The sequence below is a fragment of the Astatotilapia calliptera genome, chromosome 2 (genome assembly GCF_964374335.1).
Source record: "Astatotilapia calliptera chromosome 2, fAstCal68.1, whole genome shotgun sequence".
NCBI lineage: Eukaryota > Metazoa > Chordata > Actinopteri > Cichliformes > Cichlidae > Astatotilapia > Astatotilapia calliptera.
Genome location: NC_137423.1, coordinates 3,957,623 through 3,984,541, shown reverse-complemented (window position 1 = coordinate 3,984,541; position 26,919 = coordinate 3,957,623). Strand labels below are relative to the sequence as shown.

Sequence of the window (26,919 nt, the reverse complement as noted above, 5' to 3'; positions counted from 1 at the left end):
GACAGAACCCCCAATTTGAGATTCTGGATTGGAATTTCTTCTTCTCTATGCTGCTTGCAAGATCATCTACCGTGACCAGTTTGGCAATGGGTCAGTGATGGTCTGGAGAAATCACGTTGGAGGGTCGCACACACCAGAGAGCCGCATTAACACAAGTTGGCGCAGACTTTGATTTCATGTTTTTTAACTTTGAATTTTAGTTTGAATCCAGCCCTCAAAGGATCGATGGTTTCCACTGACTCACATACATTGTGAAGTTTGTTACGTCATTGTGTTCACAACAAACTACACAATGTGTCTCAGCAAGAACTGTCAATTTGAATATTTCATTCTTAAATATCTGAATATGTCAATTCTGAGCAGTGTAAAAACCCATTAAAATTTGCACATCACACACTGAATCCTGATTTACTTGCTAACATAAAACGTCGTATTTTTCTTCTCTCCAATAAAATGTTGATGAGGTGTCCGTCTTTTATTTTCAATTCACAAAATGTCACCAAAGCAGTGATGCAGCATGGCTAGTTAACAAAAAAAGAAAGAAAAAAAAGCGACCCCTAAAATAATTTTCACAAACAGATGACCAGAACTCATCCATATAATGAAAACTTCATTCATGGTCTTGTCACATATGAGTTTTATTATTTGGGCCTAAACCGTGCACTGCTGGACCTGGTGTCAGTCACTCAGCTGGAGTCATAAAGGCCGGCAGAGAGACACACAGTCTCATAATAGGTTTTATTTGACTTGGATGGTTTTCCTTCTGTTAGAAGAAATAACAAATAAATATCATGGTGGGTAAACAAAACGATAAAAGATTTATTAGCCATGGAACTCATCTGATATATGACTTTTTAATGCCTTTTCCTCCTTTATCTTGTTCTCATTCTCCTGCTTTCTTTTTGTTTTTATTCTTTGCTCTGTTTGTCAGCAGTCCACAGAGCGCAGGGCCATATGAGAGAGATGCAAATTAAAGAGATAAACAAGATAGATTTATGGATATTGTTAGATAGGTAGATGGATGGAGAGAGTGATAGATACTAGAGAATGATAGAGAATGTGAATGTGCAATACAAAGCAAGACTGATAACAGCTTTGCATTCTGCTTCCTATTTGCTCTGTCAATGTCAGTATGGGAACACCAAAGACGCAAAAGAAGAAGAAAATCTCTTTTCAGTAAAAAGGGAAAAAAACAAAACATGGCTATACCCAAAAAGTGTCAAAACCTTCAAAACAAGAAGTGTAAACACAAGGAATATTTTCTGGCTGTGCTGCACATTAAAATATCATAATACCATTCCTGCCTGTCAAATGTGTGCCGTTTCCCCCCCTGCTCTTTGTTACCACAAGTGCTGAGCAAAATTGCACATAAAAGCACACATTTTCTTTGCCTAAAGACTACACAATGCCAGGCACATACTTTTCCCATCAAGGCCTGCAGAGACAAAACAGGGAACACTCATCTCTTGTCAAACAAAAGGAATGAGCCAGAAAACACAAGGCTGAAAGGGAAACATCCAAAACGATGAAACCTTGTTAGTTTGAGGAAATGAGTTTTCTGTTTTCTGAGCACGGCTCGCCAATTAACATTCACGGCACTAATAAAAGTTGATTGGCTCTGGAATAATGCACAGCCAATTTTCTTCCTGTGTAGGCTACATGAATGCAAGTGTGAGTGTAAATTAGATAGCTTAAGCATATACGGCATGTATGTGAGCGTGGCATATTTCTTCCAAGATGTGCGTGTGTGTGTGGGCACATGTGTTTTATTGTCTGTGTGAAAACTGACAAGTACGAAGCAGTGTTCCTTAATTGTGTGACAAGAAAACATTATGAATGTGTTTGTCACATGCTGAGTGCTTATCTGTACGCATGTATTTATGTCTAAATCAAACATAAAGGTCCAGAGTTGTGCTGCTCTTTTGTGCTGCTTTGTTGTGATTTTCTAAGTGTATGTCGACTATCTAAAATACACAGCCATGTATTAATGTGCTGATTGGCTTTGTGTAGTATAGTATGATTGTTCAACGCAGGCCTAGCTCGCAGCAATATAAGGCGATCAGCCGTGCGATATTTCATACCTTTCCTTTTCTCCCTGTAATCACGCTGTGCTTTCTGGAGTCTGATTACCTGCCAGGCCTTCTTCTTCCCCGCAAACAAAACTAATAGATTTAAGGCCGCTGAGTCATGTCAAAAATCATTTGGCTCTATTGAGCAGGAAGAGAAAAGAAACCGAGGGTGTTGCATGTAATCCCATGTTCACTGTGTGTTGAGAGAATGAGGAAGATGGAAATCCTTAAAGGGGAGAAAAAATAAATAAATCGCTTAATGACGGTAATAAAATGTGTGTGTGTTCTTCTGTTTCTCAGAAAAAATATGATTGCTTCATTTTAATGCCAGAGCAATGAGGCGCTGTTGGAGGGCTCCAGTAAAGGAGAAAAAAAGAAAGAAAAAAGTTCTACATTAAAAACATGTGAAACACACAGATGCAACACACACACACGCACGCGTCTTTTACTCTGATTCTCTCTTCATAGTTTCTCATTCTTTCCTTGCATTGCCTCTCCATTAATCTCACACACACACACAGACACACACACACACACATACACACACAGACACACACACACACACACACACAGACACACACACATTCTTCAAGGCAGCAGATGGACTCGTGCCAGCCATATTTCTTATAGTTCCTTTTGTCTTTGAAGCTCTTTGGACCAAATTGTTCCACTGATCATAAATGTCATATCATCCTTTCTCTCACTCTTCCCCTCTCTCTCCATCTCTTTCTCCTTCTGTGCCTTTGTTCTGTAATTGGGTGTGTGTGTGTGTGTCTGTGTGTGTGTGAGTGTGTGTGTAGCTGTATGTGTGTTAGATCAAATGGTTGTGGCTTTGTTTATCATTTGACTCCTATCTTAAGTGTATACCTCAACTAATGCCACTTCTTCGGTCACTCTCTCTCTCTCTTTCTCCCGTTCTCCCTGTCTGTCTCTCATCCTCTTGTCTTCCTCTTCCCTCTCTGCAGAGACCTCAGTGAAAACCAGATTCAGGCAGTTCCAAGAAAGGCTTTCAGAGGGATCACCGGTGTCAAGAACCTGTAAGCACAATTATTATAATTCTCTTTTTCATCTTCTCCTCTCCACTACCTATCACATGTGTATCGTATATTACTGCATCCGGAAATGTTCATAAATGCCTAAACATTTTTGCATTTTCTCTGGGATTATTACACAATCATGAAGCACAAAATCACATTTAGACTTCATCCATTTAATTGCTCCTGTGTTTATATATTCAACTTCATTAAATGTGAACAAAATACAACTTTAATAAAAACAGGATGTTCATAGTTCATATAACAGATTGTTTGTGTTTACTATATGCTAGCATCAGATGAGTTTAAGTTAAATCCAGTAAGCTGCATGGATGGATTTCTTTTTAAATCACTTGTACTATAATGAAGATGCGTATGGTGTTTGAATTTTACTGCATAGCTACAATAAAACAATGTCATTCCTACTTAAAAGAGCTAATAATTAAAAATAGTTATTCCTTAAGGATGGTTCATCACCTCCTTTAACTCTTTGATAACTGGAAAGACTAAGCGCTTGATAGAATTTTAGCTGCTTCACCTTTTAGGATCTTCTTTTTCATATTTTTCAGTTTGTAATCTTTTAAATGTTTCTAAAGATGACATCTCAGGACGATAGGCAGGCCACTTGTGCACTCTATCTTTGGCAATGTCTTGCTGATATAAGCAATGGCTTTTCTGTAAATTATGTCATATGCATGTGTGTTTTTATTACTGTAAAAACAGTGTATAGTTTCGTTTGGCACAGATGTGCCAGTCATCCATCCCTTGTGTAATGGCCTGTCACTCTATCAGGGATGCAGGCTAAACTGTGGGCTGATAAAAGCTTTAGCCTTGTTGATGAAGCTCCCATATCTCCACTTCAGCAAGAGTTTAAACTTGTTGATGCATCAACACACTGAATTCCCTGACAGTAGTTTTTAGAAGTCTGCATTTAGTTTCACTATAGAATCAAGTCTGTTTTGAGTGGATTGCCAATCGAGGGTCCCAGGGTACACCTGTTCTGTATTGGTTTTCACACTTTCCCTTGTGTACAGAGTAGGGCTGCCACGATTAGTCGACTAGTCACGATTACGTCGCCCTATCAAAATCGAACGACGACTGATTTAATAGTCGACGCGTCGTTTGAAGCTTTGTAAGATCACAAAAGATGCAGGAATAAGTAGCAGGATTTAAGAGTGTAATAACGGACTGAAACAGAAGATGGCAGCACTGCATGTACAAGGATGCCAGCTGCCGTTAAACCCCGAAGAAGAAGAAGAAGCTGTCCCAGAATTCATAGCGCGGCCCAGCTCAGTTTCCAACAATGGCGGCAGCTAGTTAGTTTTAATATTACTCTTATTATTCTTTCTGGGTCACAAAATAAACGTTTAACATATTTTCAGGTGAGAATGTAGCTGTGTAAACCTCAAATATCTGCTCAGTTTATCAAGACACCGCATATTTTCAAAAGCGCTCCGACGTTTTTGGAGACGTCTGTTACCCACTAGCTTGATAGCTAGCCGGGGGCTAGGCTCACTAGAGCCGTGAGAACACCGGACTCCCGGCAAATCGTTTTCAAACCCACCGCCGTCTTTCGCTACTCGAGTTAAATATATATAAGTCACTTAGATAACTTAAAAATGTTATTGTTTGGCTTTTTTCAGTATTTTATTTGTTCCTGAGTAAATCGGTTTGGCTGAGATTAAAGTTATAGTTTTTGCACAGCTGAATAAACATCAAGCAGACAACTGATTATCAGAAGTGTGAGATGCTGGAGAATATACTCCAGTGTCCTGTTATATTTTAGATAGCAAGGAGTTTATTAAACTTCACCGAAACAATCTGCAAATTTCATTAAAATTTAATAAACTATCATCTTTTCTTTATTTTTAGTTAGCACAGACCTTAAACACTTAAAGCTGTAAGCTAATGATAGTTATATAAGAGCAGATGCTGCTGGTGCAATAAGCTGCACGGATGCATGATCTGATTAGTCGACTAATCGCAAAAATAATCGGTGACTAGTCGACTATCAAAATAATCGTTTGTGGCAGCCCTAGTACAGAGATTTCTTACAATAATAATATTTACCTTAGATTTAAATCCCCAATTTCTTTGCAATTTTATGTTGAGAAATGCAGTCCAAAGCATTACATTCTACGTATGTGGTTTTTATATTTGAAACAGAATCAGAAACTTGTACCTCCTACTCCGTACACCTGCTACAACCTGCTTCTCTGCTGCCCTTCCTCTCTCCTTCATTCTCTTTTTTTTCTTGCCTGGTCCCATATTCCTTCTTTTCTTACTGTTAAATCAGCTTGTCTCCCTTACCACTCTTCCTGTCCACAAAGGTTTTGTCCTCAAATCAAATGCTCAATATCCCCCTGTCAAATATTCACGATCTCCTAATCACCAATAGTGAGATCAATACGCTTCCCAATCAATGCTTCCCATCAATAATAGCTGATCAATGGCGCCTCTAAACTACCAGACAGGCTCTTGTGGAAATGTTCTAAATGAGAAAAGATTCAGGAAAACATTAGATAGAAAAAAAAATAGAAATTTGGTTCTGCAGGACACTTCAGCTTTATGAAAAACAGGCGACAATAAAAGTTGATGTTGCTGCGGAAATCATTAGATTAGGCCAACAAATCTTCTCTGTGTAAATTGAAGTTTGCTGCCATGTTTCATCACACATCTGACATGACAGAGGAGATGAAGAGAGGAAGAGACGGAAACACATAGCAACACATAATAACTACAAGCTATGAAAAGATAAAAAGCCATTCTTTGGCGATTCTTATTTCGCTACCATAGATGCTGACTGACAGGCGAAAGGAAAAGTGTATTCCTGGGGCTAATGAGATGGAAAGAATTAAATCTAAATAACCACATGTTTTCTCTGCATATTTCACTTGTGCAAATAGTGCAGGTAAAGTGTGTAAATGAAAAAGATGCAAATGTTTCCGAAACAGATTTTAACTTGAAAGTAATGAACCATAATCGCTTCGGTGATGCAAAGGTGGATCATATTTGATTGCTCGCCAGTTGTATCTCTCATATATATCCTCTGAACTACCGCTAATGAAGATAAGTGAAAACACATCACCACGTGGTTCAGTTATTTCATTTCATTCATCTGATGACGGGCGTATTATGGGCTCTAAAGCCCCACAACAGCTGCTAAATGGACCTTGAAGTGAGATTTATTTTCTCCACTGCTGCTGAAATGTCGCGAATGAACTTTGAAGTTCTGTTTTAACTCAACTCAGACAAGATGAACATTAATAGGACAATTACAGATGAAAACATTATCAAACACCCTAAAACAGCTACTAAATGAACCTTACTGGTGAAACTGTTTTCTTAACCATAAACATGCTGTTTCATTAGATCATTAACAAGTGCTGATAATCGACATTCAAACATTTACCTTCAGCTATCGCTTTAGCTGTCCTTTTCACATGAGGGTTTTGTATGTCAAATGAATGTATAGTTGTGGGCTGTTATATTCATCAAAGCATTTCAACCCATGAGTAAAATCACAAGTTAGTGAGGCTTGGACAGCAGAGAGAATTACAAGTGTTTGAATTTTTTTCAGTAGCTCTGTATAACAGACCAAATATGAATCTGTCATCCCAAAATGGGAATGCGCGTATCCGTGAATTAAGATCTAAGTTATGCGCTTTTTGTACTCTTTCAGTGGGCAATCTGTGAGTTGATTAATATGCATCTTGCCATAGATCGGTAATTCAAAGTTAGGCTACAGGCAAATGTGCTCCTCTGCTTAGTTTCCTCTCCCAAGTGTGATGTAAGTTCAATGTGGCCGCCAAAGTCCACAGGAGCTTATTACTCTTAAGTTAAATGGGCCTGAAACTGTCTATACTCTGTACTCTGCAGTGTGTGTGTGTGTGTGTGAGCATGTAAGTGAGCAAGTGTCAGTTCCCATGGCTTAGCTCCAAACCTTTGAGTTCAGGTTGGCCTGTGATCATCTAATCCACTCTCGCTTCTCAATCCAAGCTAAATGTTACACATCACCTTACCTCTTTCACCTTAGACTCACTTTCACAACCATTTGAAGATCAGTGGCAGAAAGAAACAACTCCTCCATCCCTTAGCTGTGACCATTTTTATATTAATGTTTTTAAGCTGGACTTCAAATCCACCAAAGATGTGCTGAAAAGGGGGAAAGCTCTTTCCTGGCATCTCACACGTGCACCTGAGTGCTCCCCAGTATAGCCACAGTCTGTCCCACTGGAGCAACATGCACAGTTGCAATCCAATATGAAAATAGAGAAGCCGTACATGCTCCGTTTACATTTGGAGCTTCATTTTCTACCAAAGCTATAATGTCACATAAATCACAATGGATTATAAATTGCCTCAGCCCCTTTTAAAATGTTTTTAACTAAATAGCTTTGAGCTACAAGGTGAATCCTTTTTTCATTCTTCTTCTTCAGTCAAACTTACGGCCGACTCAGCTGTGCCAGGATCATTCATTTCTTCCGTCTCCTTTTTTTTGACATCTTATAACACCTCCTCCTCCTCCCTGTTTTTTTAATCTTTCTTTCTCTAGTTTATCCTCCCATCGCTGCCACCTCTTTTATGCTCAGTCCACGACTTCCTTCTCCCCCTCTCATAATTTCCCCCTTTTCTCTATCTTTCTATCCTTTTTCTCTTTTCTCTATCATTCTTTATTTTCATTTATTCTACTCTTCAGCTGCAGCGCTTCCCATCGTCATTCTATCCTCTTCGCTTTCTCCAAAAGTTTTCAGTCTCCAACTTATTCCAATTAGTCACCTCCCTAAATTCCCTCCCTCCCTCTTTTACAGTGTTTCCCTCTCTACTCTCCCTTCTATCCTTCCATCCCTCCCTCCATTAGACAAGGTGACTCCTGCAGTAAAAGGCTGCAGCCCTCCATTATACCACGGAGTAAAAAAACCTTCATGACATTCTGTCCCTGGTGGACACAGCATTGATTTTCTCATGTCTCTCTCTCCCGCTCTCACTATGTAGCCAGCTCTCCCTGGCTCTCACCCTATCCTCTGCCTCTTTCAATCTCAGTCCATGTCTTCCCATCTTTTTTGTCTCACTCTGTTTCTCAGAGGGTAGGGTCTCTATCTTTCTCTTCTGGTTCTTCTCTTTCAAGCGGCCCAGTGGCAACCATAGCATTGTCATTTATTGAACTGTTTCCTTTACATACAGGCACAACACACACATACACAGGCACGTATACCATGCACACATAGACACAACAGCCCTTTCGACCCCACTATCACATGACTAATTTGCTGAAACAGCCAAGAACCTGGCAAATGTGATTACTACAGTCTTACGCTAACCTAAGGAGACAGGCTCTGTGCTAGTCCTCTGTGTATAGACGTTTGAGTGTATATGTGTGATCGCTCCTATACTTTGTGCTGACAGAGAGTCTTGTCATTCCCTTAAATCCTACCCGTCAGTCAAACTAGAAATGATAAGGGTATTTTTCAAGTTTGGACACATCTGAACACTGTGTCAAAATTTGTGTATTGTGTCCTGGGTTTGTATGTAGTAATATACTATCATATCTAAAGATTTTGTTTAAATGAATTCTTGTCATGTTAACCTGTTCATGAGCATCTTTGGCACTGAACATTTGCGCCTTCATATGTACAATCAGCTACTGTAATGCTTATTAACTATGTTCTGTATACATTTAGTGTGTATGTAATGTGCGCTACTTTTGTTGGGAGGCATTTCGCTGTAGTTTAGAGCAGCGGTCCCCAACCTTTTTTGCGCCACGGACCGATTTATGCCCGACATTATTTTCACGGACCGGCCTTTAAGGTGTCACGGATAAATACAACAAAATAAAACTAGTACCGGTACCGAAAAAAAGAAGATTTATTCATAACACGCGTGACAAGACCCAGGGAAACAGAGTTAACGATAAAAACGATAACAAAATAACGCTGAAAACCGATAAAAACCCTGAAAACCAGACATTTCACACCTGAGCCTCAACTCTCGCCGCCCGGTACCAAACGACTCACGGACCGGTACCGGTCCGAGGCCCGGGGGTTGGGGACTGCTGGTTTAGATTACAAAGACACATAGACCATCAGATAAAATACAGCTGTTTCATATGCCCTGACATTACACCTCAGTGCCCACACAGACATGCCTCTTTATCTTTTGCAGCCATCAAGTCCTCATATTGTACCTTGTTTTCCATCTGCCTGCTTTCTCACTATCCTACCCGTTTTTTTATTGTGATAAAATTTAATTCATTTTACCCGCTGGGTCCACCTATGCTCACTATCTACACATTCATAGTACCATCCAGGTGCTTTGGAAGAATGTATTCAGAGAGTAGAATATGCCATTTTTCAGCAAAATACAAAAGTATACAGTATTTCAGTGTAAGAATAAAAAAAAAGAAGTCCTTTCATGGCCTCCTTTGTTTTTTTCCCCTGTAAAACATCTCCCTGCTTCATGCTTCCCTACCCACAATGCAGTGCAAGATAGCCGTTTGTTTGAATTATGACTACACTGCCTTTGAGAGAGGTGAGAACATTGTGTCGTTTACGTGCATGTGCACACACACCAGTATCATAGTGTGTCTCCGCCAGTGCAGATGTTTACTTTCAACTTGTTTACCACATCCAACAATGGACAGCTGGAGCCAAGCATGAAAATATACAAAAAAAAGACTAATAATGGTCTTCCCTTTGAAAGCGTCCTTAAATCAAAGTGCCGCAAGAGAAAGTAGGATGGAGACACGACAGCCAGCTTTCTGACAGGGTTTACTCAGATTCCCATGATTCTTGGCTTGAACCCAGCCCCCACTACACATGTCCTTAAATGGCAGGATGTGGCTAATTCATTAAAGGTCATGATCAGCAGAGACAGTAGGTTGATGGAGGGATGAGGTAGAAAATGTCAATTGTTTTGTCTGAATGCAAAAGGATTTACATGGCTAGACTGCATTCACCTAAAAGTCCTTTTTTTTCATTTTAATGATAGGATTTGTAATTTAGTTTTGATGGTAAATTGACCTAAAATCACATACAAGGAAACACAGTAAAGTACGATCAGTTTTAAAATACATCAAGAAATTAGATTTCTGGCTTTCCGGAATATTTTTTTTCTTTTTTTTAAAATGCACTTCAAGCTAATTTTATTTTATATTCAGTTAATCTATATTAGTATGCAGCAACAACAACAACAACAACAACAACAATGATAACAATAATAATAATAATAATAATAATAATAATAAAGAGAAACTTTAATGGAAGCTCGTTGATGTCCTTGATTGCATCTTTTTGTGGAAAAAGCTGGACAATAAAACCATAATTTATTCCTGTACCCTTGAACATTACTAAAAGCAGACTTATCATTAGCAAGTCAAATCCTACCCTGAATTGTTCAAATCTAAATGGACATTAAATGCAAATATCATTCACTTTAAATGATACAAAAGGCTTTTAATTACCTGTTTCAAAAGATGTCCACCAGCATTGGTACCTATGTGACCGACTATAAGTCCAACCAACCTAATAACCAACTATTAGTCGTTACAAACACACACTCCTCTAAAATAGCTTTTTTTCTCCATTTTAAATTAGATTTTTGTTCACCTACAGGTGTTTCCGATACACAGCCTAATCTATATGAAGTCCCTGCGAGTCAGAGAAAGGTAACTAAAAGTAAATGTAATCCTTAGTTTCCTTAGTGAATGATTGTCTGCGTTAGTGCTGCGATGAAATGCCTCTTGCCCCTGTCCATACCCTTTGATTGGGCAAGCAGTTAGGAAAATGGATGGATGAAAGCTTTTAAGAAGTGCAATCATTCCTTTTTCAAACACTTAATGAGGGAGGAAAAATAGATGCAGGAACCAGTAGTCAAAATTCCAGCAACACTTGGGAGTATATACGAAAACCTTATTGGTAGATCGTGCCATGTATATACTTACAGATCAACCAGTGACACCTCAGAACACTCAACGTGATTGTTTAAAGTGTCTTATAATAGAAAGCAATAACAAATTAATCTATTTTTTCCATTGCCTGCTATTCGTGTCCATCACTATTCATTGTCTACTTACTTTACCAACAAAGACAACAAATGTTTGAAGTTTTTGATTGCCAATAATTTTAAGTTTTGATGACTCATTATTTCTTAAAATTCATGGGGTGAAAACACAGTTATGGTCCTCCTTCCTTCCTATCTTCCATCCTTTTATTAATTACTCAGGTAGTAGTGGTTGCTCACTGATGATTTCATGCAGAGACAGCATGTCCGTGTATGTCCATGTGTGCTTACCTCTGCTCCAGATGGTAGCAGAGGGAAGCTTTGAATCAGTCTGCCAATAGGCCTTATGATAGACATGATTAAACACACTAACTAATTATATGGAAGGAAATTAAATTTTGGACCCCTGGTCTATCTCCTGTAACAAACATCCATGACCGGAACACACGGGGTTTCAGAAGACAACACAATGGTACAGATATAGAGCGCGCACATGGATACACAAACTTGCCCTTACCCCGGACTGATACCAATCATGTCACCATTAATCAAGGTGCTTGGTGTAAAAAGCTGTCAGAGGAATCCAATTACATTATAGATGATGAAATTGTTTTTTGTGGCTGAAGATGGAAGCTCAAAGACAGCTGCCAGTGTAGAAATAAGTATCTTTTCTCCGTTTTGCGGAAAAGCAGAGTTGTAAAGTTTCTGGAGGAGAGCAGTGAAAAAGTAATCAAAAAGAGAAATATCTGAAGATATTTCAGCAAGTGTCTAAGAGTCTTTGTCAGCTCTATTAAGGGATGAGAATCCCCTACCCATAATGCTTGTGAGCCATTTTATGTATGTATCTATTTACTTACTTACTTTTTTGGCTTCTAGTGTAGCCACTGGGTATTCAATTCAAGACACCAAAGACGACCGTAAGATTGACACTACCTGAAAATGCAAACCAAATTGTGGTTAACTGTCATTTCCAATGTAAAAGTGATTAATATGACATGGGGAGTAGCCTAACATACAGCTCAGGTCAATGCCAGATAAAAATGAATTCCTTGAAGGGCAAGGAACACAATTTCTCTAAGTAACATGTCCTGTCCAGTCCAGCAAGCAGAATCATGGATAAATGCTTTGTTGTACTAAACACATTTGCTTTTCCAAAATGTGGGTATTTTGCCCAAGTGGACGGGGTGATGAAGGCCAGGATGGCAAAAGATAGGAGAAGAATTTGGAGGAAGGGGGATGGTGGGAAAAGTTGAGGATTAAGCCAACAGGTTTGGTGAAATTTAGGGCAACCAAAACTAATTATTAGGGAAGTATTTGGTTAGGATTGAGGGTTAGAAATACTGTAAATACTGTTTTGATACTCAGAATATACAATCATTAAACTAATTTTTATATCTCTTTGAGACCGTCTGAAGGCTCAGAAAAGTATGTTTTCTTCTTGCATGGAAAATCTACTGAAGATAATAACAACTTTTCTTTTATTCCATAGATTTCTGGACTTGTCTTTAATTCTGTCATAGAAGAGGTCAAGTGCAAGAATACAAATCTTTGATTAATTTTGCAATTAGAATAACTGAGTAAGCCAAGGGTTGTCCAACTCTAGGCCAACTCAAGGGCCGATGTCCTGCAGGTTTTAGATCTCACCCTGGGTCAACACACCTGAATCAAATGATGAGTTCATTAGCAGGCCTCTGGAGAACTTCAAGACATGTTGAGGTTATTTAGCCATTTGAATAAGCTGTGTTGGATCAAGGACACATCTAAAACCTGCCGGACACCGGCCCTCGAGGCCTGGAGTTTGACACCCCTCTTCTAGACTGTAGAATTAGCACTGAAAGCAAACTAACAGCTTAAAATTTAACCAGCAACCAAGAACTGTTACATTTAGAAGTGAAGTGTTTTTACGAAATGTTTCATGGGTATTCTTTTCATTTGCCAGTGTAAATGAAAAGGTAGCTTTGGAAAGATGACGTTTAGCAGCTAGACATATTTGCACTTTAAGGTGAAGGCTGAACTGGACCCCTGTACTGTGATGTCAGGCTAACAAGACACCAATATTGGCTGATTCACCTAGGCTCCAAATTATCTTCATTTTTTTATATTTTACATTATTTGTAAAATATAAACAAATGATACCAGTTAAATTAAGCTATAGCTTAATATAACTGGTAGCCTTTGTTAAGTTACAGGAGCCCAGGCTAGAACAGCAGGTGTGGGATGGAAAGTTCCTTCAGACACCACATGAGTTGCCATTCTTCACACATAGATTTCGATGTATGAATAGAATGACAAAGACCCTAATTTGTTGTTGGTTGTCTGTCTCTACACTTTATTCCTCGACATTAAAAGAACAGTGCCGTGAATAAAAAGCCTGTAATAACTAGCCAACTTTAGCGGTGCCATGCATCTCCATATGGCTGTTTAGGCTGTGCGCCATTCTTCCTTCCCCCCAAAATACATCCCTTTTAATTACATAAAGCAGAAAACATGGCACAACCATATGCTGATGATCCCCAGACTCACTATATTTTAGACTCAGTCATTTAACAGATGCTTACACTTGCGGCTCTCATCCAACAAGTGGGCAACAAAGAAAAAAAATAGCTTCAAGACATGACTTATGACAAGAGCACAAACCCAGACTATTCTTTTATGTACGCTTTCATATACCATCATTGTTTAGTGCTCCATATTGTTGATCCTGTCCAATCTTTACAGATTGTGCTCAGTTAATGAAGTGCCACAATGGCTAGGAGCTAGAACTTAACACTAAATCACCTTTAAGATATGATTGCATTGCTTCAAAGAAAATCCAGGCATCTCATCACTCTATGGAAGTCTTTGGAGGGTTGAAAATAATTATGCTGTGATCCAAACCTGGCCTGTGGGTATGGATTGGTTTGATATTTTCTCTATTTACTCCAAATCAAAACCATGCCAATTGTTAACCACTAGTAGCTGGTCAATACCAGGTAGAAGCTTGAAGAATACGTTTACTACACTGTGCCGTCAACTCATTTCTGTGACCCTGCTGCACATGTCAGCGCCGCCTCAGAGAGTATAATGATCAAGCAATGAAAAATTACAGTGAACTTTATATGGTAGCTTTCTGAAGCCTTGTCTCAATAGAAATATTTCTGAGTTTGCTTTGCATGTTCTTGTATAAAGAGCTGTGATAAGATAATGACTCTCTACTACTGCTATGTGCTCTAAAACATTTAGTTTGTACATTTATCTTGTCTGAAGATGGTGCATCTGGGCCCGTCTCTGGCCAGCTGCCTGTTGTTGATAAGCGGACATACAGAATATTGAGGTGTACCTGTGGTGCACTGTAGTGAATACAATTTTCAGATACTCCGAGGACTTATATGTCTCTAAGATTTTTTACACAGACTTGCACTGTGGACATGTATATACAAAAACAAACAAAAAAGAAATTCTGATGTGATTTCTGCTGCCCTACAGAAAGAGAGAAAACTACAGCTGCCTTTTTGGGATGCACCTTCCTCGGGGTTAAAAGCTGACATGACTGATTTAACGGGTGTTGCAGTGTGCCAAGCAGACACCAAGGCAAACACAGAAGGGAAAAAAATAAATTAAAAAGCTTGATGAAAGAAAACAGGGAGACGAAATTGATTAGAGATGGGTAGATGAAGAGCGAAAGGGAAAAAGTGAAGGGGGAATAAAAGACAAGATGAGAGAAAAACATGGATTGTGAATTGGGAGAGATGAAAAGTGGAGAAGACTGATCCAAAACAAGAGGAGAGAAACGAACATAAGATGGTCGAAGTCAAAGAAAAAGTGATTAGCAATGGAGGAATCCAGCGGAAGGGAGATTGGGGAAGAGAAGAAGACAAAAGATTAAGGTGTAGTCATAATAATGGATTGGATTTATATAGCGCTTTTCAAGGAACCCAAAGCACTTTACAATGCCACTATTCATTCACTCTCACATTCATACACTGGTGGAGGCAGCTACGGTTGTAGCCACAGCTGCCCTGGGGCAGACTGACAGAAGCGAGGCTGCCATATCGCGCCATCGGCCCTTCTGGCCAACACCAGCAGGCGGTAAGTGAAGTGTCTTGCCCAAGGACACAACGACCAGGACAGAGAGCCCGGGAATCAAACCGGCGACCTTCCGGTTACAGATGCACTTCCCAACCCCCTGAGCCACGGTTGCCCCACAGTTGTAGTGGCTCAAGAGCAGACAATAAATAGTTTCATAGTGTTTCTGTCAGTTTGCATGTATTTTAATCTTTCTGTGCTGTGTTTACCGTATTAATCTACCTGTGTCCACCTGTCTGAGTGTGTCTGTGTGTGTAATAGGTTAAATGCCACTTACAAGGGACATGAGGATACTTCTAAATGTCTGCCCTTTGTGTATTTTCATCTGCAGTCCATCCATACTCTCCTGTAGATGAAGAAGATGAGGTAGGAGGGACAGAGGGATGAATGGGTTGGAGGAATGGAAGGAAGTAAGGAAGGAAGGGAGGAAGTGGACTTTTCAGGGTTGCTGGGTTCATGAGGGGTGGATGATGTTGGTGGGGAGGGGAGCTGAATACCTAGAGCCGAGCAAATTAAAGTAAAAGCAAAGGATGGATGGCAGTGGGGTACAGGGTGCATCTGGTAGTCCAGCAAGCAAGTCGTTGAGCAAGCCTGGAAATGGAGGAGTTAGTGAGAGAGAGGGAGGAAAGAAGGAGAATGGGAACAAGAGGCAGAGTCGTGACTGTAGGTTGATTTACGGAGGCTTTCCTTTTAATGAAATTGTTTCAGTGACAGAGCCGGTAAAAGGCCCTTAATGGATTGGCTGGCCTAATGTAATGAAATTACTCCCTCTTTCACTATAGAGAGAGGAAAAAAGAATAAAAGAGGACATGGGGGGAGGGAGAGGAGGAGGATGGGAGAGGAGAGATGCAATTAATATTTACAGAACAGACAAGCAGGGTGGGCTTTAGTAGCAATGGCTCGCTCGCTCTCTTCTTTATTGTGCCTATCTCTCTCGCCCCTCTCTCTCCCGGTGGCCAGTGTGCGCTGGGCGTGCGGCAGGGGAAGGAGGTGATAGGCTGATGCCAGGCAGGCCACTTCAGCGCACCGGTCTCTTCTCTCGCGCTCTCCTTTTCCTCTCCTCTTCTCCTTAGGGCTGGCCATATCAGCACCGAGGTGAGAGACTTAACCTTAGCTTTCGTGCTATCATCTGGACTTGATATTCCTAGAGTGTGTGTGAGTGAGTGCATGTGCGAGAGAGAGAGTTAACTCCGGTGTCTCCTACCTGCTACCTTAAGCCCACTACTTGGGTATCACCTTACACACATATCCACATGCACACACTCTCGTTCAAGCAACCCATCTTTTGTTAGTCCCTCCCCCAGCTGAGCGGACCTTGCAGACTTGCGCCTGACTCTCTCCCATCTCTGTCTCATCTGTGTGTGTGTGTCTGTGTGTGTGTGTGTGTTTGTGTGTGCGGTGCAGGCAACTGGACAGCAACCACATCAGCTGCATCGAAGATGGAGCTTTCCGAGCGCTGCGCGATCTGGAGATTCTGTAAGTAGAGAAAAACCCTGGTCCTCCATCTCTCTCCTCCTTTGCCTCCTCCTTCTCTCATCAGTTTCCTCTTCTCCTCTCTTCCCCTTTTCATGTTTTGTCTGTGAAACAAGGATATGTCCTGCACTCTCCTCTTCTCATTATAAGCTTTGCTTTATGTCTTATTCAGTTTCCTCGCCCTTTCCTTTTTTTCCCTTTCATTTAAAAGGAATACACTTCCCTCTCAGTTCTGTATCGTCCCTCTTTCCCCTTCATGTACTTTTCTATGTCTGCTTTGTGTCTTTAGTATAAGAAAAGCTGTAACTTGAAGATGATTTTGTTTAAAGATCACAGTTTCTTAAATGCTTCTGCGTGTGAATTATCCTCAGTTATAGCCTTGAATGACTGCAGAGGTGGCTGTATAAGTACTTGTACGCATTGCTTGCAAAGATGAAACCTACCTGTTCATCAGCCTGAAATTGTGTAGTCACTGACTCACATTAAACTGATACACACCCAAATACAACACAAACAATGGGATGGGAAACATTGTATCTGCCACCTGCTGTGCTCTGCATTTCTGCGCTCCATGTGTGTTAGCATATGTGGGTGATTCCTCCTGTATGTGGGGATACATTAATGTTCTTACGTGTTTGCTTCCAGCTGTGTGAGTTATTGAGTCTGTATGTGTGTGTTTGCGCAAGTGTGTGAGGAGAAATTGTGTGCGTCTGATCTGTCTACATTTCCAGAGCTCCTCATTTGTCACTATACTCAGAGGTGTGACCGGCCACTGTGCAACAAAAGCTATATTAGTAAAAAGGTGTCTACTTTTTCCGCACCTGTATGTGTGTACAAATGCATGTAATTGTGCATGAATGGGTTTCTATGTGTGTCTGTTGCAAGGCTTTACTGTTAGTACAGAATCAGGTTATTATTTTCTTACTCTGTTCCCTATATTTTGTGCTAAAATAAAGAATATAAAGGTTATAGTGTCAGATCCTGATATTAGGAAAAAGCAGCTGAAAATAAGTTTGTTCTGTGATGGTGGCATTGCTGATAGCTGATAAGGTTAGTGGTACTGTTTTTGATTATCTTAATGAGGAATAATCATATAGGAAATCAGGCACAGGCAAAGTGAAAGAAAGATTAGCCTAAAAAAACAGGCAAAAAGAAGAGAGAAAAGTGGGGTGATTCCACTTTTTCCAACCTGTCTGTCCATCTTTGGCTACATATGACTTGGAAAATATGCCGGCAAATTATTAGAACTACTAGAAATTGTTTGGTTTCCCAGTTGAGTTAAATGTTGGAAAAGAACAAGACAAGAATGTGATTTTTCTTATGGTTTTTAGGGTTTCCAACACATTCTGACAATAATTAGGTATTATAGTCATCAGCTTGAAAGTCTGAGATAAAGTCTCATTGTCACATAAATGTCTACTATATCAGGAATAATATTCACAGAGAGACTATTAAGGGCAAAGCTACCAAGTATACATCTTCTGTGATAAGGATGAGAAGCCAAAGAAGCCTGGGAAGTTGGCAGAATTTAGATTTTTAAAGGAATTTTCTCCGTAATGCTGATTCCACCTTTGTCTGCAGTGTATTTTTCACTTTAAATGGCCCATTTAAGAATTGTGGGGTCAAAAATGTGATCAAATTCAATATGCATAAAGATGATATACAGCAGAAAGCAGGTATGTGATGCAAAAGCTCAGAGAGATTCCCAGCAGTATCAGACACATCTTGATTAGTATCCTGCTGAAGTAGGTGTGATTGTTCTTGGTGCAGTCTGGTGCTGCTAATGTGCTCACATAAATGATTAAATAGAGCAGAGGATACTGTGGTAAATGGTTCAGTGTGTGGCAGTGTAGTCCTCATCCAAATCAAAATAAAATGTAATCACCGCTACTATAAGTAATAAAATCAATGCACGTGTTCATTATAAATGATACTTCATGACAGTATTGTAGGTTTTCATTAAAGCCATCGTATCCTTTATCTCCACGTTTTATTTCCTTTTATAAGTTAGATTTTTTTTCATTCCCTGGCCTCACTTTTGCTCAGCGCACAATGAAAGTGATAGGGGCCAGATAGAGGGGGATCGGCAGTGCGAGATACAACATATTAGCAATTCATAAGACTCTGACAGCTGAGTGCTCGGCAGGATTTACAATTCACTGTAAATACGCAGCCGTTCCATTCACAGCAGACAGCATGACAGCACACAGTATATTCACTGAATGTGACGTTTTAATAAAGGCAGGTGTGTGTGTGTGCGCGCGCGTGTGTCTGTGTGCGTTGAAGTGTTTGTGTTCATGTGCAAAGGGCATGAATGACAGTAAGCAATTCTGCTGCTGGACTGATCTTCATTTCAAGCATCTTAACGCACACGCACAGACAAACACACGCATTCGCCACACAAACAGATGCATGCGTATTCACACATATCCGCGCACACACAAACACAGACGCAGTCCCATCTGTTCAGTTCTTGGGGTTGAGTCCGTGATCGTAGTACAAAATGGATGATAGAGATAACGGTGACTGGAGGTCATGTGACTGCACCATCAGGTAGGTGTATGTATTTTTGATTGTTCACACCGATGTGCGTCTGTGTGAGTATCTTCTTGTGCTTTTGTCTTTTCAAGGATCGGTTTAAGTTTTAAGCCATCGGCTGTTCAAATGGCTGAGCAGCACTGAGGTTAGGATGATTAGGTTTAGATTAAAGTTTAGTGCAGTGTTTCTATTACACATTCGTTTATCCATCAAACAGAGGTTAGGTCGTTTGTCAAGCAGAAATATCTCCAGCCTGGGGACTTGACAATTTGAAAATGTCATCTTGATCTCTGGGAAATTGCAAATAATATTTTACGTGTTTTTAGACATGTTATAGGGTATTAGTCAGTCAAGAAGATAGATCGAAATTATAAAGAAAACATATTTTTATACTTTAATAAAGTCCTAGTTGGAGTAGCATCTGCGATCCACTTGGTCAGCAGTTTTCTATATTTTTCTTTACCTGCTCAACCACCTGTATTCATATTTGCGCCAACTAGCCTCTACTTCACTGCCGTTATGAGTTATTTTGATTGTACACTTAGATATAGGCATTCTTGTATATTTCTGGCATCTGCACGTAACATTACACCTTCATGTTTATGCAATAACTCTTTTGCTTTTACATGTGAGGCCTTTTCTCTGTTCTTTGCAATAAATGACTCTCAGCTTGCTCGAGTCGCACTTTCAATTTGTTTGATCCACTAAATTGATGCCTCTGGTTCCCATCCAGAAATCTTCTGAACTGGGCCAAATTTCCCTCGGAAGGGCTGTTTGGTTTCCAAGTGCCGCTTCGGCTTGCTTGACACTATGTTAGCATTAGCCAACTTTTCTCGACAGATGAAACACTCAAGGCTGATGGGTTGTTGGCGTCCTTGTCCAGCTTATATGTGATACTTCTAGTGCCAGATTTTTTTTACTCTTTTCTTTAGGTGGAGAGTTAGTTCTAGCTTTACTTAGTTTTCCCTCTTACAAATTTCATTATCCCCGCTGTTTTGAATGTGTGACATTCGGATAAATCCAACCATTCGGAGACTACGCTTAAATATAGGTATTCCCTTTGAAGCACTTTTTAAATTATCTTTGGGTATCTTTGTGCTGCAAAAATGGTAAAAATGGTAAATGGGCAGATATTTTACTATATAGCGCTCTTCTACGCTAATTGAGCAGCCCAAGCGCTTTCTACTACAAGCCTCACACATACTGACACAAGCACTTTGTTTTAACACCTAAGTGTTTTTATCTCTCTCTCACACACACACACACACACTGATGGATGCATTGGGGGTGAAAATGGCAGGCTGGAGGAGCTGAGGATCAAACCACCAACCCGCCAAAATGCTTGCATATGAATTATTGGTGTAATAAATATAAAATACAGTCATTACTTTCCGTAGGAATTTAATATTACAATAATAATGTATGTTTTCCATATAAACCAACCATAAGATATAAGAAAGTACATAGGTTGCAGGCAAATAGATATGTGTGTGTGTTTTAGTAATTTGTGTGTGCGCGCATCATGCTAATTGAAAGAAGTGGATCTCTCTCTCTCTCTCTCCCTCTGTGGCACTAATGAATCTCCACTTTAATTAATCTAGTCATTTTTAATTAGCCAATGTTTCTTGGTAGACTAGGCTTTATCTGAGCTTAATATGTTTCACAGGAGCTGCTTTGACTCGTCAAAGCTGAATATTTGGGTGTGCGGCTCATTTTGTAAAAGCTAAATGGATTTGAGTTTGTTAGTTTCATTAATCTTGTTATAATTGATAATATAATGGAAATGAAAAGGAGTGATGGGGCTTTTTTTCTAAATAAAGTTAGACAACGTGTTAAAAATTCAGACACATTTAAGATAAAATATTTGACCTGTCACAAATTGAAAAATTTGCGTATGCATTGACTAAAAGCTGTAATCATTTCTCTTTGCAAAAATAAAGAAGAATGAATTCCTCGTTTTTATTAATACGAGTGTACTTTTAATCATTGCATTTTTCAAGGGTTTTTTTCCCCCCTTTAACACTTTCTGTAGTTTTTGCCACGTATTGTTCTTAAGCATTACAGTTTGACTCACGTTCACCTCCTGAAGAATCCGACAGGAAATAATAACAAACAAAAAAGCATACCGTACTAGTCGCAGGGAAGTGATCTCAGCAATTCACAACAAAGAGCCAATTTCTGTACTCTAAGAAAAGAAAAGTTTCTATGATGTTAAGGGTTTGAATGCTGCTTCTTTCTCTCTGGCTTTGACAGAAGAGTTTTATTTTCTGAAGAAGCTTAGAAAGAAAGACAGATGTGACTAAAGAGCCTTTAAATTCACCATTTCCTCTGATATCCTTTCCCCTTACTCATATGTCCTTAGATAGTCTCTTTCGCTCTTGCCTCCTCTTCTCTCTGCTCTCTCTTTCATGGTTGCCAGGATGAAAGTGGAGGATCGGTGTTGTAAAAGCAAGGCAGTGCTGGGCTATGATTTATTTAGACCCAAAAGGGCTGTGGTTACTATCCCATCCTTTTTGCCTGGAGAGACAAGAGACAAGAGAGATTTGGGGAGGTGGAATGGGTAGGGGGGGTGTTAGCAGAATGGGGGGGGAAAGGGACAGAAGGAAGAATTTGAGGAAAGAAGAAGAAAAGAAGGCATGTAATACTGGTGCTGTAAAAACAGCCAGTTTCCTGGATATAACTTATTTATCTACTGTTGAGGAGAGAGGGAGAAACAAGGCAATACAGAAAAGAAGGTCGAAAGGAAAGTGGAGAAATCCATAGATGCAGAGGAAGACCAAAAAGATGTGCAGTGTGCAAAGAAAAGGAGCGATAAAATGCAGGGAGAGAAGGCAGAGATAAGAACAATAGACAGATACATACTGTAAAAGTGATGCAGGACAAAAACAAACAAGAAGCAGAAAAAGGGAGGCAGGTGAAACCTTGTCCATTTGTTGCAGATAAACAAGACCAGAAGAAAGAGATGTAGGACAGAGCGGTATAAAAGACATCAGAGTGAAAGGGAGATGAAATGGCAGACAGAAAAGAAGGAAGAAACACTGATGTGACATTAGCGAGTAGAAGAAACTCTGATAGAAAATAGATTGAAAGGATCAGAGGGAGGAGAGCAGGGAGGCATTAATTATTGATGGAACAAATGTCTGACTGACTGACTCAATTTGGCCCTTTGTTGTTTCCAGACCACCAAGGCTGTCAGATAGACTCAGAACAGGGTTTCTCAAAGTAAGGACGGAGACCCCACTGGGTGGCTGATGTTTTGATTTTCCGGTTTTTAGTTTTTATCAAGATTGGTTGGCAATATGGCTTAATTTTAATTAAGTGATATGTGTTGCCTCCATTGCTTAGATAAACATAACACAAAGATGTTATATACATGCATCTATTATCTGTTAACAAGAATGCCAAATATCTGTATTGTGAATGGCCAATCTAAACTGCTGTCCTAATGCGTTATTGCATTGGCGCTGTTTTGAGATTGACCTGTGCTGTAGGGCATCTGCACATTCTTGTTAATATCCGGATAGTCATTTTCCACTGCCAAGTAATGAAGACCCACTCTGATACTGCCATCTTGGAAAATTAGTCATTTTAGGTAAGCTTTCTCTGCTAGAAAATTAGAAGAGTCTTTAGGCTGCGATGCTGCAAACAAATATCTGAAATTAACTTTTTAGCTTTTATGCAATGGCTGGTATACTCATAAAACATTGCCTGAGAGGACTCACTATTCATGACCAAAATAATGACAGCTCAAACGGCCACGGCAAGTGGAGGCAGAGGCAACAAAAAACTGCACCTTGAATAAGCGGTTTATTTACACCGCATAAAATCAGTTGCAAAAAGGAGATGTGGTGTGCAAGTAAAGGTCTGTGTGAGTGAGTGTGTGGATGTTAGTGGGAAAATGATAGTGAACTCAAAGTAAGTGCATAACGAGAGTCTCTCTGAAAGTAGACAGCTTTTATAGTGACTGGCATCACTGGCCCAGGCGCTCCAAGCCAGCTGAAGTGGAAGACTCCATCAACCAACATGTTTCTGGAAGAGACGCAGTACAATGAAGCCACAATGCTCTCTGTTCTTTAGTGCCTGCATTTTTGATAAAAAATGCTCTCGTGGAGCATAGAAACAAATGTGCATTTAAAGCCACTTTTACCTTTAAAGTTTCAAAGAGCGCAACCAAACACTTGTTATTAAGGTGTTAAAAAATTTAAAACATTAACCAGTGAACTGGTAAATTATGTGTTCATTTTGAATTTCAAACCATGTTGGGTAATTAAAAACCACACATTGGTTGTCAGAAAACACATCATGGAGCATATCTCTCTATCAGGCAAGAGATGCCCTTTAGAAAGGTATCTGTGCTCCAGGGAGACTCGGCTGAAAGGTACGAGTGATCAGCTTTCCAGTTCTGGGACAGTGATAAACCTTTATTGGAGGATTCTCCCAAGCACAGTTTGTGTTACCGTGCACCTTTTTTGTAGAGCAGCGGAAAGTCATTGCTAAGCTTAGACAACTACAACACTGGGTTAAAGTTGTTGGATTAGGGCATGGTCCCATTTAAGAGAAGATTCCAATCCCATGCCAGGTGTAGCAGCGATTGTGTTACGTAAAGATAGCAATTATTTCACAGTTCTGGGTGAATACCAAAATGCCTAAACAAGCCTGGGATCGTTTTTCTATCACACGTGAAAACAGAGGCAGAGTCACCCTTGATTTGTTCTTTTGTTTGGTCTTTACTGAAAATCAAGAAAGAATGCACACCGGGGTGGCCTTATCATATTCGTCATTAAACACCTATCAGAATCAATTAGTGCTGCGAAATAATTCTAAACAAGTGGTTTTCCTAATGGCACACATTATGGATGCATGTCACTCTGCTTTCCCACTAAACATGAAACAAAAAGATTCATCTTAATTACTTGACAGGTCCTTTCATCTCTATGCAAGCTTTGAAGGTTTCAGATTAATATTGGTTATGCTGATAAACACATTTTGATTGTTTGCATCCTTTACAAAAATCAGACTTGCTCTAAAGCATATCCTGTTCTGACCTGTATGTTATAAGCATCCTAAGCGGGGTGAAGACTTGCTGTTGTTTTATCTCTCAAAAGTCAAACTACGAATGCAAATACAACAACGGAGACTGAACTATGACTTTTCTTCAGTGCATTACTGTGAAGAGCACCGTGATCATTAAATTCAGCAATCCCACAGTCGGCTTTCCTCCTAATACTTTGATTCCACCGTTTTTGTATTTTTTTTTTAAAGCCTTTGATGGTCAAAACTGTGTGTGCTCAAACTTGTAAGGCCAATAAACACAGCAGAAGTGGAAATGTAATTATGTGATAAACACAGTCTTTATATTTGGCAGAGAAGCTGCTCGATCCACTTTGTCAGTTTGATTCCCGAGAATACCTCGTCCTCGCAATCACGTCAGCGCAGATGGTAGGCATTCCTCCTGCAGCGGCTAATGACTGTGTGTGCCAGCGCACGAAGTGTGTTTTTACTCAGCGAGAGCTAATTTAATGCTGAGTGCCAGTGCTGAATGCAGCCAGCCTCACACTGCTGTACCTTGTAGTCTTTCCCATGTACTCTTCTATTCCTTTGTACCAACCAAGAATTCAAAGTAGCAGACAAAAATGTCTTCTTGTTAGCCACAAAACTTGTTTTAATTTCCTTCCGTGCACTTTTTTAAAAAACTTGTTTTGACTTATTACTGCATGGAGAAGTTTTTTATAACTTCATTAATTACTGTAGAATATTAAGTGTGGTTTTGGGATTAGGGTTGCCAGCCTGTAAGGGCTTTATAACCTTAAGGTGACAGTTTAGTCTAGCCTATTAAAAAATTATACAGTAGATTGTAGCATGATGATTTGTTATTCACTGCTCTGTTGCATTTGTTTGCAGGAGGGTGCAGTTTACGTGGTTTATATTCACAAGGGCAAACCAATTAATTCTAATTCAGCAATGTCTCAATCAATAATATATAATCTATTTTAAAGCACTTACCACATAGCTAACGCCTGATTTTGAATTCCATTGTGTTTTGGCAAGTGCGTCTGCGTGTCTTTGAATGAGTTAATCCACTTAGTGCATGTGTCTGCCAGGCCACATCAGAATAAATGATGGGTCCCTGTGTGATGATGAATGGTAATTTAGATTTAACATAACTGGACTAACGAGCGCACTAATGACTCCAAAGCTAGCCTGGACAGCTCTCACTCGACAGGCTCACGCCTTGCATCCCAATGAGATGGGGAAAGGGCACCCAACTATGTGCACATGCAGCGAAACACACACAGAGTGGAAAAAAACATGCAGAAGTGTCTTAATAAATCCATGCATACGCAATCATAAATTCATAAACGGTTCTGGCAGCGAAGCACATCCCATACACAGATGCACACATGCACCAAAACCACACACACACACCACATAAGCTAAGTATGTATGTTTCTGAGAACTCATTGAGTAGTTGCGAGAAGCCAGGTCAGGCGGATAGGAAGCTGATTAATTAATAATTATTCATCGGCCAGTTTTCAACCAGTTGAATTAGATGCAGTTTTTGCTCACTGATCTTTTGACTCGCTTTTTTTCCCCTCTCTTGACAACGAAGATTAATGAAAATAAATGATAAGTACTTCATCATTTTCAGATATAAATAGATTTCATTAAAAAGAGGGTGAATTTTCACTTAATCGTTTATCTTTAGATCTGAAAGTTTTTAAGGTGATGAGACTTTGTTGCGTGTTTCACTACAAAGTCACTGCACTCAATTACGCTAATGAACCTTGGCATTTTAATTGTGCTGCTTTTTGAGGGAAAAAAACACGCTCTTGCGACAAAGAACCCCACTATTAACATTTCCACAGGCCAATAACACGTACAACTGCTTTATCTGTACAGCCTGTTCATCCGAACTATAGTCTCATAGTGGGATGTTACACCCATGTAAAGTGAAAAGCCAAAATCAGCTTGCAGTGCTCCGGAAGTGTCTAGCCTGGTCACTCATGAGGAAATTAATATGGAATTAATTATTAAAAATGCAGAAACTTATTGTCTGTAATTGTTTTGGTAAGTTTATGTTAACAAAGTGATACAAACAGCATCAATTGCAAGGCAATTAACAGCCTCTTTATTAAAATGAAGCTAGTTTAAAGGTATGTTGCATTTCATTTGCATTCATCTTTTTAAATCTATTTAAATATATTTTGTATATTTACAGTCACAAAGAGCAAATATGTAAAATAAAACTGAAGCAAAACCTGCATATTTTTAAATAGTGTAAGTGATCCATCTTTCTGTTGATTGCACACAAAACTTTCAAGCACAGCTAGAGGGGGGAGGTGGTTGAGAAAGGACTGAGCTTTAATAATGGCGAGAAGCAGAACAGGTGTCGTGACTGAACTGAATTTTATTTCTTTAAACACTGATGTTTTTATTAATTGCAACCAAGACCGATAGAAAAATCGACACGTGCAAAAACAGACAGATGAAGGCGGGGCAGGCAAAATGGTTTGACAGAAAAATCGGAAAGGAGAGCGAGAGTCTGCCATTTACATGACATGCCCATATGCACATTACAAACACACAGAGAGCTAAGAGGTCTGAGAAGCACTCAAAAGAGCAGTGGATCGGCTGCATATTTTATGATCACTTTTCTCGGCGAAGCACAACTTTCTGTGCCGCTAAGAAAGAAAAACGAGAGGGGCAGAGTGAGAAAAAGGAAAGTGAAGTGCATGTGTGTG

At 39.7% G+C, this 26,919-nt stretch overlaps 1 protein-coding gene across 2 annotated transcripts in view; it reads left to right on the top strand.

The window, feature by feature from the left end:
- slit3 (slit homolog 3 (Drosophila)) overlaps nt 1-26,919 on the top strand; it is a 241,283-nt gene that overhangs the window by 125,101 nt on the left and 89,263 nt on the right. Inside the window, exons 5-6 of one of the 2 annotated variants that reach the window (XM_026182115.2) lie at nt 3,035-3,106; nt 16,571-16,642. In XM_026182115.2, the coding sequence (XP_026037900.1) occupies nt 3,035-3,106; nt 16,571-16,642 (144 nt within the window). Of the gene's footprint in view, nt 1-3,034; nt 3,107-16,127; nt 16,262-16,570; nt 16,643-26,919 lie in introns of those variants that run through there. The other variant, XM_080304450.1, reaches the window with a different exon arrangement.